The following is a 13,504-nucleotide window of genomic DNA, read 5'->3' on the forward strand; positions in this document are numbered from 1 at the left end:
TTTTAATTTCTCTATTAAATTTTGATTTACAACATCCATAATTGTATTCAATTTTAGACGGAGCTCTAATTCCTTTCACTGTTTCATGCATATGTTATGACTTTGAGAGTTCTCATGCGAGCTTAAACCATCCTCCGAATGACGCCAAGAATGGAATCCAGCAGTTTTAAAGCGAATATTTGCATGACAAAATAATTTGCAGCAAAAGCTGAAACCGGAGTCCTTTTTTTAAGAGTACTGTATATCAACGAAGTCCTTTCAAGCTTTTCGCCATTTTTTAAGGTCCAGAAACGATGCTCAGTTGAAAACCGTCGGTGATAAGCCTCAATGGGACAGCATTTTGATGAAAGCGAACAATTTTAAATATGAATCTGCATTGTTGTGGGATTTTGTTGCATTAAAATTAGTGTTAAATAATAAAAATAGGCCAAAATTGTTTTCATGCTTACATCTGATAAAATAAATAAATTTACTGTAATATAAAAAAAAATAAGCCAATATTGAATTTTTTTGTTCACTTAAAGTATTATATCAAGAAATAATCATGTTTTTATATTTAAAAAAATTAAAATTTCATCGCCCGTACTTAGGTACGCACTGTTCCTACGTGGCTTCTGTAGTAGAGGATGATCTGTACTCCTCCTGTTCCAGTGAGCTTACGGAATCCTGCTGGCAACCCCGCACTCTTCTTGGACAAACGCTGAATATTGAGCATTTATGTCGAACATAATTTGTCTTCACTTTGTATCTTTTATATTACCCAATATAGATATTGTATTGCTATGTTATGGTTGTGGTTTTCCTCCTAGCATTTGATTGCTGTCTAGGAGTGAATGTAACTTTTACTTTACCTGCATTAAATAAATAAATAAAAATTATTATTCATTTCTTTACCTTTTCATTATTAAACCACATTGCGGTAGGTGGCGCTCATTCTAAATCAACTATTCGTCGGCAAACGGAATTGTCTAGAATTTGTTGCATGTTGTGATAGTATATTAGATGTGTTTAGAGTAGATGTTTTGTATTTGAACGTTATAAAAAAAGAAGAAAAAGAAGAAAGAAGTTGTTATTTTTTTTTTTTTTACAGTTGAACAATGACAAGTATCGAACTGGGTACTTACAGAGATCAGCATTTCAAAGTGAGTGATGAGTATCTCTTTCACGTTCATACTGTTTAAATTTTCTGACCTCTTTTAAAATACTTTTAGAGAGAGAATGATACATGCCGGGTGTATCTGTAATTCACGCTTAGTGTGGGCTTGGCAGATTTTGCCCGTTTTTCTTTTCTTTTTTTTTTTTTTTTTTTAGTTAAGCAAATAATTTTGTTTATGCCCTATTTCGTAAGTCGAACATTCTAAAAACCGGGATTAGTACTGCGATATTAAAACGTCCAAGGTAGGTTAAATGTATGGGTAGGGCCGTATCTAGACTTGGGGGAAGGCAAACACGGAAGATTCGTTACACATGTGAAAAGGTTTCAGTAATGCAGTACTGTATTTATTTTTTCTGCCCTCCCACCATTTGCAAAAATGCAGAACTGTATCCATTTGTCCTCCCAGGCTGGTTCGTGCCGAAGTCGTTCTCGTGTTAACAGGACCGTGTAAGAACTGATGTGGGACAAGTTGGTGACATGGCAAGTTATTTGATTTAATATTTAAACGCCTTTTGGTGTTCGGTTTATGAATTCTCTTTTGTTATTTCGTTTCGGTAGCTACCACGTTTTGCCAAACGCAGGGCAAGTTCTAGTGCGCGTCGTATTTTAATGCATATATGAAGATAATTAAAAAAAGTAGCGAAACCACTATGCCTGTCAAGCAGCCCTTGATAACAGTGGTTTCGCCACGTATTGCTTGTTTGGAGAAGTCTGGGTTCAAACCGTCTCACAGACTGGAGGAATTTCTACAGGCCTAACTCAATCATGGTTGTATTTAGCCAATGCTAGGTGGAGAGTAGGGTTTTTCAATTATTACAATTTTAGGGTTTTTCAATTGTTTTCAAGAGTAAGGTTTTTCAGTTATGCATAAGACACCAAATGTGTATTTTTTTATTTTATTTTGGGACTCAGAAAAGTTCATTGTGTTCATGCTGTGAAAACTGTTAAGGGCTGTACTCATTGCCTCCATGTGTGTAAACTTCAGTTTCATTAGCATTAGTAGAGGCATATGATGCAAGAAAGCAAGCTTATTCAGCATCAGCCAAAAAAAAAAGAAAAAAAAAAAAAAAAAAAAAACAACCACTACTCCCATTTCACCCCTCAATTCGTTCGAAATACCTGTCCAGCTGAGCCTTAAATTTGTTTAGGCTATCAACTTCAACAACAAGCGATGGAAGTCTATTCCACAAACCAACTGCCCGCTGGCTAAAGGCGAATTTCCGCACATCTATCCGACATCCGTCCTTCCTCAATTTGAATTTATGCCCTCTCAGGTGATTATTCTGAGCAAGAGGAAGAATTCCATCGGCATTGAGCATGCTCAAGCCATTCAAAGCCTTGTACACCTCTATCAGATCACCTCGGCGATGCCTAGTCTCCAGGCTCTGTAATTTGCAAAACTTAAGCCTTTCTTCGTAAGAGCAACCCTTTGTTCCATTCACTAATCTTGTTGCCCTTCTCTGTACTCGTTCCAGCAGCTCTACATCCTTCTTGAAATGAGGCCTCCAGACCTGTATACAGTACTCAAGGTGTGGCCTGACCAATGCCTTATACAAGGGAATAATCACATCCCTGTCCCTGCTAGAAAATTCCTGTATATCATTGACAAGACACCATGAGCTACTCTTGCAGCTCGTCTGCACTGCTCAGAGAACTTCATATCTGCCTGCACAATTACCCCCAGGTCCTTTTCATTCTCTACCACTGTAGTACCACAGAGTTGATACGTTGATCTGGGGTTACTGTTTCCCATATGTAGTACTTTACATTTGTCAATGTTAAACTTCATTTGCCACCTCTCAGCCCATCTGCTCAACCTTTCCAGATCCTGTTGCAGCAGCATAGTATCAGTAGTGTCCTTAACAACCCTGCCAACCTTTGTATCGTCTGCAAACTTGGACATTAAGCCTGATACACCATCATCAATATCATTTATAAATACAGAAAACAACAATGGACCCAACACTGAACCCTGAGGAACTCCACTAATAACATTAGTCCACGTTGAGCAGTGTCCATTGATTACCACTCTCTGTCTTCTGCCACTCAACCATCCCTTTATCCATAGCAGCAATTTGCCTCGAATGCCACACTTCTCCAATTTGTGCAGCAGTCTTCCATGCGCAACAGTATCAAAAGCCTTTCTAAGATCCAAATATATAATATCAAAGTTATTCCCTGCATCCAGTTCTTTTGTGACTACATCATAGTATCCAATCAAATTGGTCAGACAAGACCTGCCCTTAACAAACCCATGCTGTGTCTGAGCTATAACTGAATTCTTGTCCAGATGATCCTGCAGTGCTTCTTTAACCAGTGCCTCCATTAATTTTCCTGGAACCGAAGTTAAACTAACAGGTCTATAATTACTTGTGTCAGCCTTTGATCCTCCTTTGTGAATTGGGGTTACATTTGCACATCTCCAGTCCATGGGTACCTCCCCTGGTCCAAAGAAGCTCTCATAATTATGGCTAGGGGTTTGCTTACTTCCTTTGCTGCCTCCTTTAATATAACTGGATAGATCCCATCCACCCCGGGTGCCTTTTTTATGTTTATCCTCAACAATTTCTCCTCCACTTTCCTCTCAGTTATTAGAAAATCATCTAGCTCACTGCCAATGTTTACTTCACCTACGACATTCCCCTTCCTGAATAACTCCTCATGTGTGAATGTAGATGCAAAATACTCGTTTAGATTGTTAGCCACCTGAGCTGGATCCTCAACTGTTGAACCATCAACATCCAGTGGACCAATCTGATTCATCCCTTTCCTTCTTGAGTTTAAATAGGTAAAGAACTCTTTTCTGTTTTTCTTTGCATCCTTTGCCAAGGATTTCTCATAATCTGCCTTTGCCTGCCTAATCTCCTTTGTGACTTGGTTACAGACCAACTTATATCTATCATAGGCTTCCACATCACCCATTAATTTGTATGTATCCCATGCATTTTTCTTCTCTGCCATATGTCTCATTAGTTCATCTGACAACCATTTAGGCCTGAACCTTGAACAATATTTCTTGGTTGGTATGTAAAGCCTGGTAGCTTCCAAGATTAGTTCCTTGAATGCTTCCCATTTTGAATTTGCTGTTGGTAACATCATCAGTTGGTCCCACTGTATAGAATTTAAATACTGTCTCAGACCAGCATAGTCTCCTTTACGAAAGCAAAAACCCTTCCCTTTACCTCTGATGGTAGTTACCTCCTTGAGTAAATCCCACTTCAGCACACTGTGATCACTGCCACCCAGTGGTTCATTTATCTGCAGATTCCTAATGCATGAAGAATCACTACTGATAATCAGATCAAGAGTGTTACTCCCTCTAGTTGCCTCCCGAACATGCTGGTGTAGAAAACAATCATCCAATAAATCCACAAAAGCCTTGCTAGTGTGTGAGTGACCAACCCACAAATTCCAGTCAATATCTGGGAAATTAAAATCCCCCATTATAAGACTCTCTGATTTACTGGCCCACTCTATTTCCCTGTACAGTATCTTATTATACTCATCAGAGTCATTAGGCCTATAGCACACTCCTACTCTCAATTTTGATTTACCTATGCTTATGTCACACCAAACTGACTCAACACTGCACTGTCCAGCGATGTCAACTGGCTTCACTTCCTTGGATTTTATGTGTTTTTTAACTAATAGCATAACCCCTCCTCCCTTCCTATCCTGTCTATCCTTTCTGTAGACGTTGTACTCCCCAAATTCCAGTTCTGCATTCCTTATATCTGTGTGACACCACGTCTCTGATATCCCAACAATATCTGCCTTTGATGTTTTGAGTAATACCTCAAATTCATCAAATTTATTTACTAAACTCCTAGCATTAGTGTACACGCAAGTATACATGCACCTGTTTCTATTCTTAGCTACCCTAACACAACCCATGTGTTTACTTGTACCGCAATGACTTCCAGCAGTCTCTGAAATATCCTGCATCTTATTTTTCAGGCTTCTGCTCATTCCAATAGAAGCAGTGCAAGATTCTCTTTCACCTCTGCCCGTGGCTACTGTTAATCCATTAGTCTTTGTCTCCCCCCAAGCTAGCAGTTTTCCGACCCACCTAACACTGCCTCGATAGCATCAGCAAATATTCTTGCACCCTTTCTATTTAAGTGTATCCCATCCCTGTAGAAGCAATCTCTCCTGTTAACAAGTACAGTCCAGGCTGAAAAAAATTCTACCCCTTCAGCCTTGCACAATCTTTCCAGGGCCGAATTGATCGACAAGGCTCTCATCATATACTCCCTCCTATCGTGTCTGGGCAGAATTGCAGACACTTTCAAATTCAACCCTACTTCACGGCTTTTTTTCAACAGTGACCTGTACTTGTTAAGTAATTCCGCTGGTCTCCTACTCTTAATATCATTAGTGCCAACGTGTACAACTATATCACCTTTTGTGCCCTTAAAAGATGATATCTGCTCTACAACGTCATCAACCTTTGCCCCTGGCAGACATACCCTGGTCCTGTTCCACCTATCCTTTTTACAAAGCATGTTCCCCGTTTCCCTGACAATTGAGTCACCAACAACTACTAGTTCCTGTTGGACCAGCGCATTCTGCCTTGGGGGCTGCCTCTGTGTTGCAAGATGACCAAGTCCAAGCTCTGGTGTTGATGTGGGCAGCTGAGAGCTTGATGGGCCCCTCAATTTATTTCCTTCGAGGGCATCCACCCTGTCCTTCAAGGTCTCATATAGGCCCATAACAACGCCGAGTTGTCGCCTAATTTCCTTGCACTCCTTGCATCGTGCACACACAAAGACATCCCCCATGGCATTATCATGTCCCGTACCCGATTGCTCCGCAAACATCAAGCAAACAGTGCATCTTAAAAGGCCGTGATTCAGGGGGCAACCGCCCCCCTCAGTTCTCCCCTGAGTCACAGCACTCCCATTAGCTTGAGCCTTTTGCTTTGCTGCTCTGGTCAGAGTCATGATTTCGATTTAAATGTCAAAATTACAATTTCAGAACAAAATTAAAACCTTAAAAGATCCTCAGAAGCTTCACCTTCAGCATTCTCTGCTGCTACATTCTCCAATATAAATGGATGCCATGTAAACAGCAGGTTATGTGAAGATAACCTGCTGATTACATAGATGTAATGGCAAATGGAATATTAGGATACACAATGCCCTTCTTACTCTTGGCATTCTGTCCCTCTACATTAACTAAGCAAAAGTAAGTCATCACAGTGGTTTGTCCGCTCCTGCCAAATTATGAATTCCAAATGGCATATCTTTTTTTTTTACCATTTTTCCACAATTTCAATGCTTCAACACAGGTTTGGCAAACTTTATTTTGGAGTGAAACTCCAAAATAAAGTTTGCCAAAGAGTTTCACTGCAAATTAAGCACAATACACATTTTTTACAATTTCTATAATATCTTGTCTTTGCTTGAAGACTACATAATTTCCATAAATATAGCAAAACAGGATTGGATTGTTCAAACACGTGCTTGAAGATATTTTACTCACTTTTCAGCACAAGTTTAAAAAATAAATTGAAACAAGTTAAAAAATAAAATAAAAAATACACTCCTGCATGGGGCTCTCAAGGTCAAGAAACAAATGATTGAAGGCAGTGTTGCCAACATGTATGAAGATTTAGTTAACAAATTACCAGCATTTACTCCTAACTTAATACAATTTGTGACATCTACTTAAGTGATTTGTGAAAAAATGTGATAGGAAAAAACTGGGTTAAAAATAGTTTAGTTTACAAACATTGAAAACCATGCAAAGTGTTGATATTAGAGGGGATGGACAAGTAATATGAAATTTTTTTTTTAATAATGTAAAATAATGTAATGCTTGTTTCTATAAACCATTTTTTTTTTTTTTTTTAATGAAAACTCCAAACACAGAGGGTTAAAACCTATACTACTTAGTACCGTGCTTTGGTTGGAGGTTGAGAAGATGAAAGAAGATATTTGTTGACATTAGACTTCAACTTCTGTAGACTGTAATTTTCAGGAAATACATACGAAGGAAGGTTGTTCCAGAAAACAGCACTTGAATGAATAAACAAGGAAGATGAAAAATTGGTTTTGTTAATTTTGCAGCATGTGTTCGGACTGTTTTGAAAGAGAGAGCGAGAATTATAGAAGCCAATTCAGAAGAACAGTGCCCATGGAAGTATCTGTTGAAAAGGCATGCAGCAGAAACAATACGTCTATGACACAGAGTGGAGAGACTCTGTTAGAGATGAGTCATTAATTAACCTAACTGCCCTCTTCTGAATGGAATCTAGAAGCCTGAGAGAGGTTTTGGGGGCACCACCCAGATGTGGGAACAAATTCCATGGTAGGATGGATTTGCGATTTGTACAGAGTTGAACAGCTGTTTGGAAGAAAAGTAACTCTGAGAGCGAATGAGAAAACCAAGTTTTTTTAGGTGCAGAGGAAGCGATATTTGTAATGTGCTTGTGCCAGGAGAGATTAGAAGTCAGGGTAATTCCCAAAAGAGATATCATTTTGCCTATAAATCTGAGTGTCAACAAAGATAAGCATAGGAGTAGAAGAATCCTTTTTGTGAGATATAAGAGAGGACTGAGTTTTAGAAGGATTGAAATCAACTAAGTTGTCTTTTCCCCACTGGAGAATTACCTGGAGATCAGCATTTAGGGAATTGGTAGCGGATATTCGAGAGGTTGAAGCTGATTGAGCAGGGCAAGGTTTCTCAAACTGGAAAGTAGAATGTTATGTGCTATCATTGGCAAAACTATGGATAGGATTTCCAATCAATGGAAGAAAGTCATTAATATACAAGAGAAAAAGAGTGGGGGCAAGAACTGAACCTTGGAGGACAGCAGCATTAGTGGAGAAGTTAAAGACAGAGCCATCTGCCATCACCCTCAGTGAGCGATCAGAGAGAAAACTGGATAACCAATTACAAAAAACAGTTGACAAACTATAAGATGGAAGCTTGTTTAGAAGACCTTTATGCCAAACACGATCAAAAACCTTTGAAATGTCGAGTAGCTGCTTGTGTTTCACCAAACTTTTCCATTGAATTTGTCCATAAATGGGTAACATAAGCCAGAATATCACCAGTGGATCAACACTGACGGTATCCATACTGGCAATCTTTGATCAGGTGGAAGATTTCTCTAGGTGGTTTAAGAGTTGGCAGTTAATTGATTTCTCCATTACTTTTGAAAGAGTAGAAGTAATTGCAATGGGAGGGATATATCACCCTTGTTAGGAACTGGCTAGATATGAGCAAACTTCCAAGCAGAATGAAAAAGACCTTTAGAATAAAAAAGGTGGCAAAGAACAGGAGTAAGTTCAGGAGCATAGGTTTTGAGAACAAGTGGAGAAATACCATCAGGACCTGGAGCTTTCTTAGCATCAAGATTCATCATAATCCTTCTGACATCCTTTTGATGGAAGACCACAGGAGACACTGAATGAAGCGTATTGGGAATGGTGGGAGGTGTTTTACCAAGATCATTAATACATGAGTTGGGAAAAAAATGGGATGCTATCAGGTTGGCTTTATCCTTGGTTGAAGTGACAATAGAAATATCTGGTTTTGACAGAGGTGGGAGCAAAGATGGGCAAAAGTTGCAGCCAATAGCTTTGGCAAGAGACCAAAATGCTCGGCTACCATTAGGGCAAGAAGCAGGTTTTTTACTCTTCGCCTGTTCAAAATCTAGTTTGGACTGATTAATAACTGCTTTACAATTGTTGCGTGCTTTAGTGTATTCAGAAAATGAAACTGAATAATTGCAAACAAGCCAATTACGATATGCAACATTCTTCTCTTGAACAGCCTTAGCACATTTATTGGAAAACCAAGGTTTAGATATAGGATGAGGTTTTAAAGTGGAGTGTTTAATAAAGGATTCCATTCCTACAAGTATAATTTCATTGACACAATCTGAGCAAATGTTGACATCAGAAGTTTTGAAACAGTAATCCGACGAAGAAAAGAAATCTTGCAGGTCATCCCATTTTGCATTCTTGTAATGCCAAACAACATGAGGTTGGGAATATCCATGAGATCAAGGCTTCATTGGAGAAGAGACAATTACCAAGTTGTGATCTGAAGTGGACTCAAAATAAAAACTCAAAAGTCTCTATAAAATATTCTAATGGCCAACTATCAGACCCAATTAACACCAAGAAAGGAGTGAAACAAGGATTTGGACTATCACCAAATTTATTTAATATCTACTTCAATAAAATTCTTAAAGAATGGAAACAAACAATTAACAATGGAATACAGTTAAACAACAGGAATAAAATCCAAACTATATTATATGCTGATGAACAAGTTATAATGGCAAAATCCAAATATGAACTACAGATAGCAGCAAATGAACTTAATAAAATAGGTAAAAAGTACGAGATGAAAATCTCCACCTCAAAATCAATGGGATTGGATTATGTGGAAAAAACATACAAAGAGTCAAAATTGTTATTGATGATAAAATAATAGAACAGATATCTGACTTCACCTATTTGGGAAATTTAATATCAAATGAAGGGAAAGACATCCACATTAAACTACAAAAATATAATAAAATGAATGGAACGATTAAACGCCACTTCGGAAAACAAATGACAACTGAAACAAAATTATGACTGCACAACATCACTTCAAAACCAGCCCTCTTCTACAGCTGTGAAACTTGGGTCATAAATAAGAAAGATGCACACAAACTAGAAGCAGCACAAATGAAATTTTTAAGACCATTATTAGGCTTTACAAGACTAGACCACCAAAGAAATATAGATATCCGCGAGAAATTAAAAGTAGATAACATAGTAAATGACATAAAACGGTAGGAGGAAAAATGGATCAGCCACGTAGAAAGAGTGAACCCAGACCGGATCCCAAAATTAGCCTTTAACTACAAACCTATGGGCAAGAGAGATGTTGGTCAACCAAGACAACGATGTCGAGATCAAGACCACCTCCAAGAGCTACAACGGAACAGGTCTTAAAAGACCTAAGCCGGACCAAGTTCATGATGATGATCTGAAGTGCCTAAAGGACCACTCGCTTTGACTGTCTACTTAGAAGGGTTGTTTGTGAGAAAAAGATCAAGCATGTTGGCTGTATGCTTAGGATTTGGGCAGCAACATTGAGACTAATTTAACTGACTACTGATATTAATTTAATATTTTTAAGTAGGCAAAATCTGGCTTTTAATAAGTGTGGTAATAAATTTTGTGTCAAAATGGTAATTTTTTTAAAGTGCTTTGAAAATGCTGGGAAAATTTATCACAACTTGTGGTGGTCCCATGTAGCGCTATAGTCCCTATTCTCCCTACAGAATGCTTGCCATTTGAATAGTTTGAAGAGTTCACAAATGTGCCCTTTATCTTAGTGTAAAATTCAAAATGACATTTCTTTACTGGCCAATAAAATTAAAAATAACATCTTAGATTTGTGTATACAAAGTAAATACTTTCCTGTCATTTTAGATTGCAGATAAAACTTACATAGAATGTGAACACTTCTGCTATCTTAAAGATATAATTATTATTATTATTAGCAGCTATATGGTGCAAAGAAGCCTGTGGCTTATGCTGCACCAGCCAAAAAACATTCCCGAGTTACCCTGAGAGAGAGAGAGAGAGAGAGAGAGAGAGAGAGAGAGAGAGAGAGAGAGAGAGAGAGAGAGAGAGAGAGAGAGAGAGAAGAAAGTTGATATCCAGCTCAGGACCATGGGTGTGCCAAGTCTATACTCACCAGATGTGAACCCCTCGGGTTATAAATTAAAGAAACAAATACATTCAATGCTAAAGTATGTCTCCCCTTAAATGCCATGTTCAATTTTTGATGAAAAAAATTGAATATGCATTTAACCAAACCGAAATTTACGAGTTCTGTAAGTTACTTGATGTTAATGTGTCCTAAATAACTCATCCTTAAAATTAACTTTAATGGAAATACAAATGCTAATACAAAGAATAATTCAATGCTATATTGAATTATCCTTTCTATTTAGCCTTGTTATAGAATTCAAGTGAATTCCATAACGAGTTTTTTTTTTTTTTTTTCAAAAAAAACCTGTTTTATTGTAACATATATAATGTTATCTCTCTATACATTAAAAAGGTTTTCCTCCTAGTGATATTTATTCGAGCCAATGGGAGAAGAGAGTGAGGCAATTCCATCACTACAAATGCAATTAATTATTGACAACTGCCTCCATAACGTTCACCAACCTTGTGCCTGTGCTTCGCTATCTAACATTTGATGTTCCATTGTAACACTTTTTTGTATATTAATGAATATTGTATATTTGTAAATAGTTTAGTTAAATATTTTAGTCCTCTTCGGATGCAACAATATTCCTCGTGCATTATGGGAACCTGAAGCAAAAGACCTTTTCCTAAGTGATCTATGTGAATGCAGGTAAATAATTATATGGATATCATCATTCTCTTTCTTGGTGATTCCTTTCTCTCTCTCTCTCTCTCTCTCTCTCTTTCAGGGTAACTCAGGAATTTTTTTTTTTTTTTTTTTTGGCTAATAATAATAATATTTATTCGACCTTGAAAATGCCACGCACTACAAATGCACAGATAAATAATTACATAGGTAATTTCTTGATTAGATATTGATCATACTGTTTTTTTTTTTTTTTTTGTCTAATGGCATCAGGGGTCTACCCCAACTCCACATTTGTACTCTTATGTAGAATACAATACTCTGCATAAGGCCAGGTGTGTTAGTGTGTGTTGTGTTGTTCCTCTGGCCACTTAGCCTGGGGACTGTGGAGAGCCACTAACAACCTGTTTCCATCACTGCCATGGGGAGGCGTGCCTGGACACATTGAGAGAAGAAAGCTCTGGTGGGGTAAACCCTGGGGTAGCCTAGGCATCCAAGGAGAGTGCAAAAAAAAAAATAAGAAAGAAAAAAAAAAATATTTGAAAGGAGATAGGAAGAGGGGGGTAGAGAACAGAGGGGGCAGTGTTGAGGCACTCACCTGATTTAAAAGAGGGACTGTAAGGTACAGTCCCTCTTTCAAATCAGGATGCCCATCCTGTACCAGAGGGTGGGAGTTGAAATTGGGTGGTGGGGTGGGGAAAAAGACTCAACCACTCCAGGTGGCAGGAATAAAAGAACATAGGGAAAGAGATTCCTATGGTGGAGCCTGCTTTTTGCAGCTCTGTCCCACACTGGCTTGGGGGTTACCCTAATGGCCAATGTCAGCATCCCACACCATGCCAGCTAGGGAAAGCTACAGCATGGTGTCAGCTTGGATAACCATAAGGCCCCTGAGGACCTGCATAGCCATCAGTCTGTCCGGTGAAGAGGCTAAGATAGAACATGCAATTAATACAGTCGATTCCGGTTATTTGGGACACATCGGGACTAGTGCATTTTGGCCCGATTAAGCGGCTGCCCCAAATATCCGAAGTTTCACGTAAATAGTTAAAAATACAATGTGCACCCCCCCCCCCTTTACAATTGGTTCACTGTACAATCAAATCACGTTACGACGAATTCACCACAGTAAAGCACCGTTCACTATACGATGTGCAATAAGCGCCGGTTATTGTGATCACGTTTGTGAATTGAATTTTAATTCTATTAAACAGCGATTCTAATTAGCCAAAATAGGAGGAATATTATCCACAGGCTATAAAAGCAAAGATATATTAAGCACAAATTTACTCTTTATTACCTTACCAATTAAAAAATTAAATGATACGTGAAAATCGGAAAAATTAATACGTACTGTAATAATGTGTACATACTAACTAAACTAGTTGACATTTCTGTTCACTGACATTTGTTGGTGGGGGCTGAAATTTAAAACAGTAAAAAGATAAGCAATCAATAACAAAGAACACGGCACACGCAAATTGCAAGTAACACGATGCGTGCAGGTGAGAACGGAGTAACAAATTACGAAGCTTTAAAAATAGGAATGAAGAGAAGATTCTGAAAATTATTTTTTTTATATGATTGAAGATTCCATGGAAGTGTAAACACATTGTACCATAATAACCCACAGAATTCCAGCTGTCGGTATTACCGCAAATTCAATAAGATCGAGTTTACTATCCGTTCATGATAGATTGCACTAACACAAAAGCCCAATAAACAGGTGACTGCTAATTGTTTTATGGTTGTGACCTCCAGAAATCCGACCGAACTACGTGGTACGGTCGGAGACAATCGTAGGGTAATCTCTAGTGTTGGGGTCTCCTGCCCCGATGAAACGGCATTTTGTCCCAATTAAGCGAAGTAAACTCTGGCTATTTTCTCAACTGGTTTCTGTTTTTTAAGATTTTCCCCAAATAAACGGCTGCCCCGATTAACCGGTGGCCCAAATAACCGGAATCCACTGTAATAACTTTCATTCGCACAATT

General features: G+C 38.3%; 1 protein-coding gene across 2 annotated transcripts in view; it reads left to right on the forward strand.

Annotated features, from left to right (window-relative positions):
- Positions 1-964: 964 nt before the first annotated feature.
- Positions 965-13,504, forward strand: part of Cbp20 (cap binding protein 20) — a 58,072-nt gene continuing 45,532 nt past the window's right edge. For both annotated transcript variants that reach the window (XM_090375140.1, XM_090375139.1), the window contains exon 1: positions 965-1,142. Coding sequence is in view for 1 of the 2 variants with exons in the window: in XM_090375139.1 (XP_090231265.1) it covers positions 1,098-1,142 (45 nt within the window). In the remaining variant the exon portion in view is untranslated. The remainder of the gene's footprint in view (positions 1,143-13,504) is intronic.

Source organism: Mastigoproctus giganteus, chromosome 6, assembly GCF_048544385.1.
Source record: "Mastigoproctus giganteus isolate SK-2022 chromosome 6, ASM4854438v1, whole genome shotgun sequence".
NCBI classification, from domain to species: Eukaryota; Metazoa; Arthropoda; class Arachnida; order Uropygi; family Thelyphonidae; genus Mastigoproctus; species Mastigoproctus giganteus.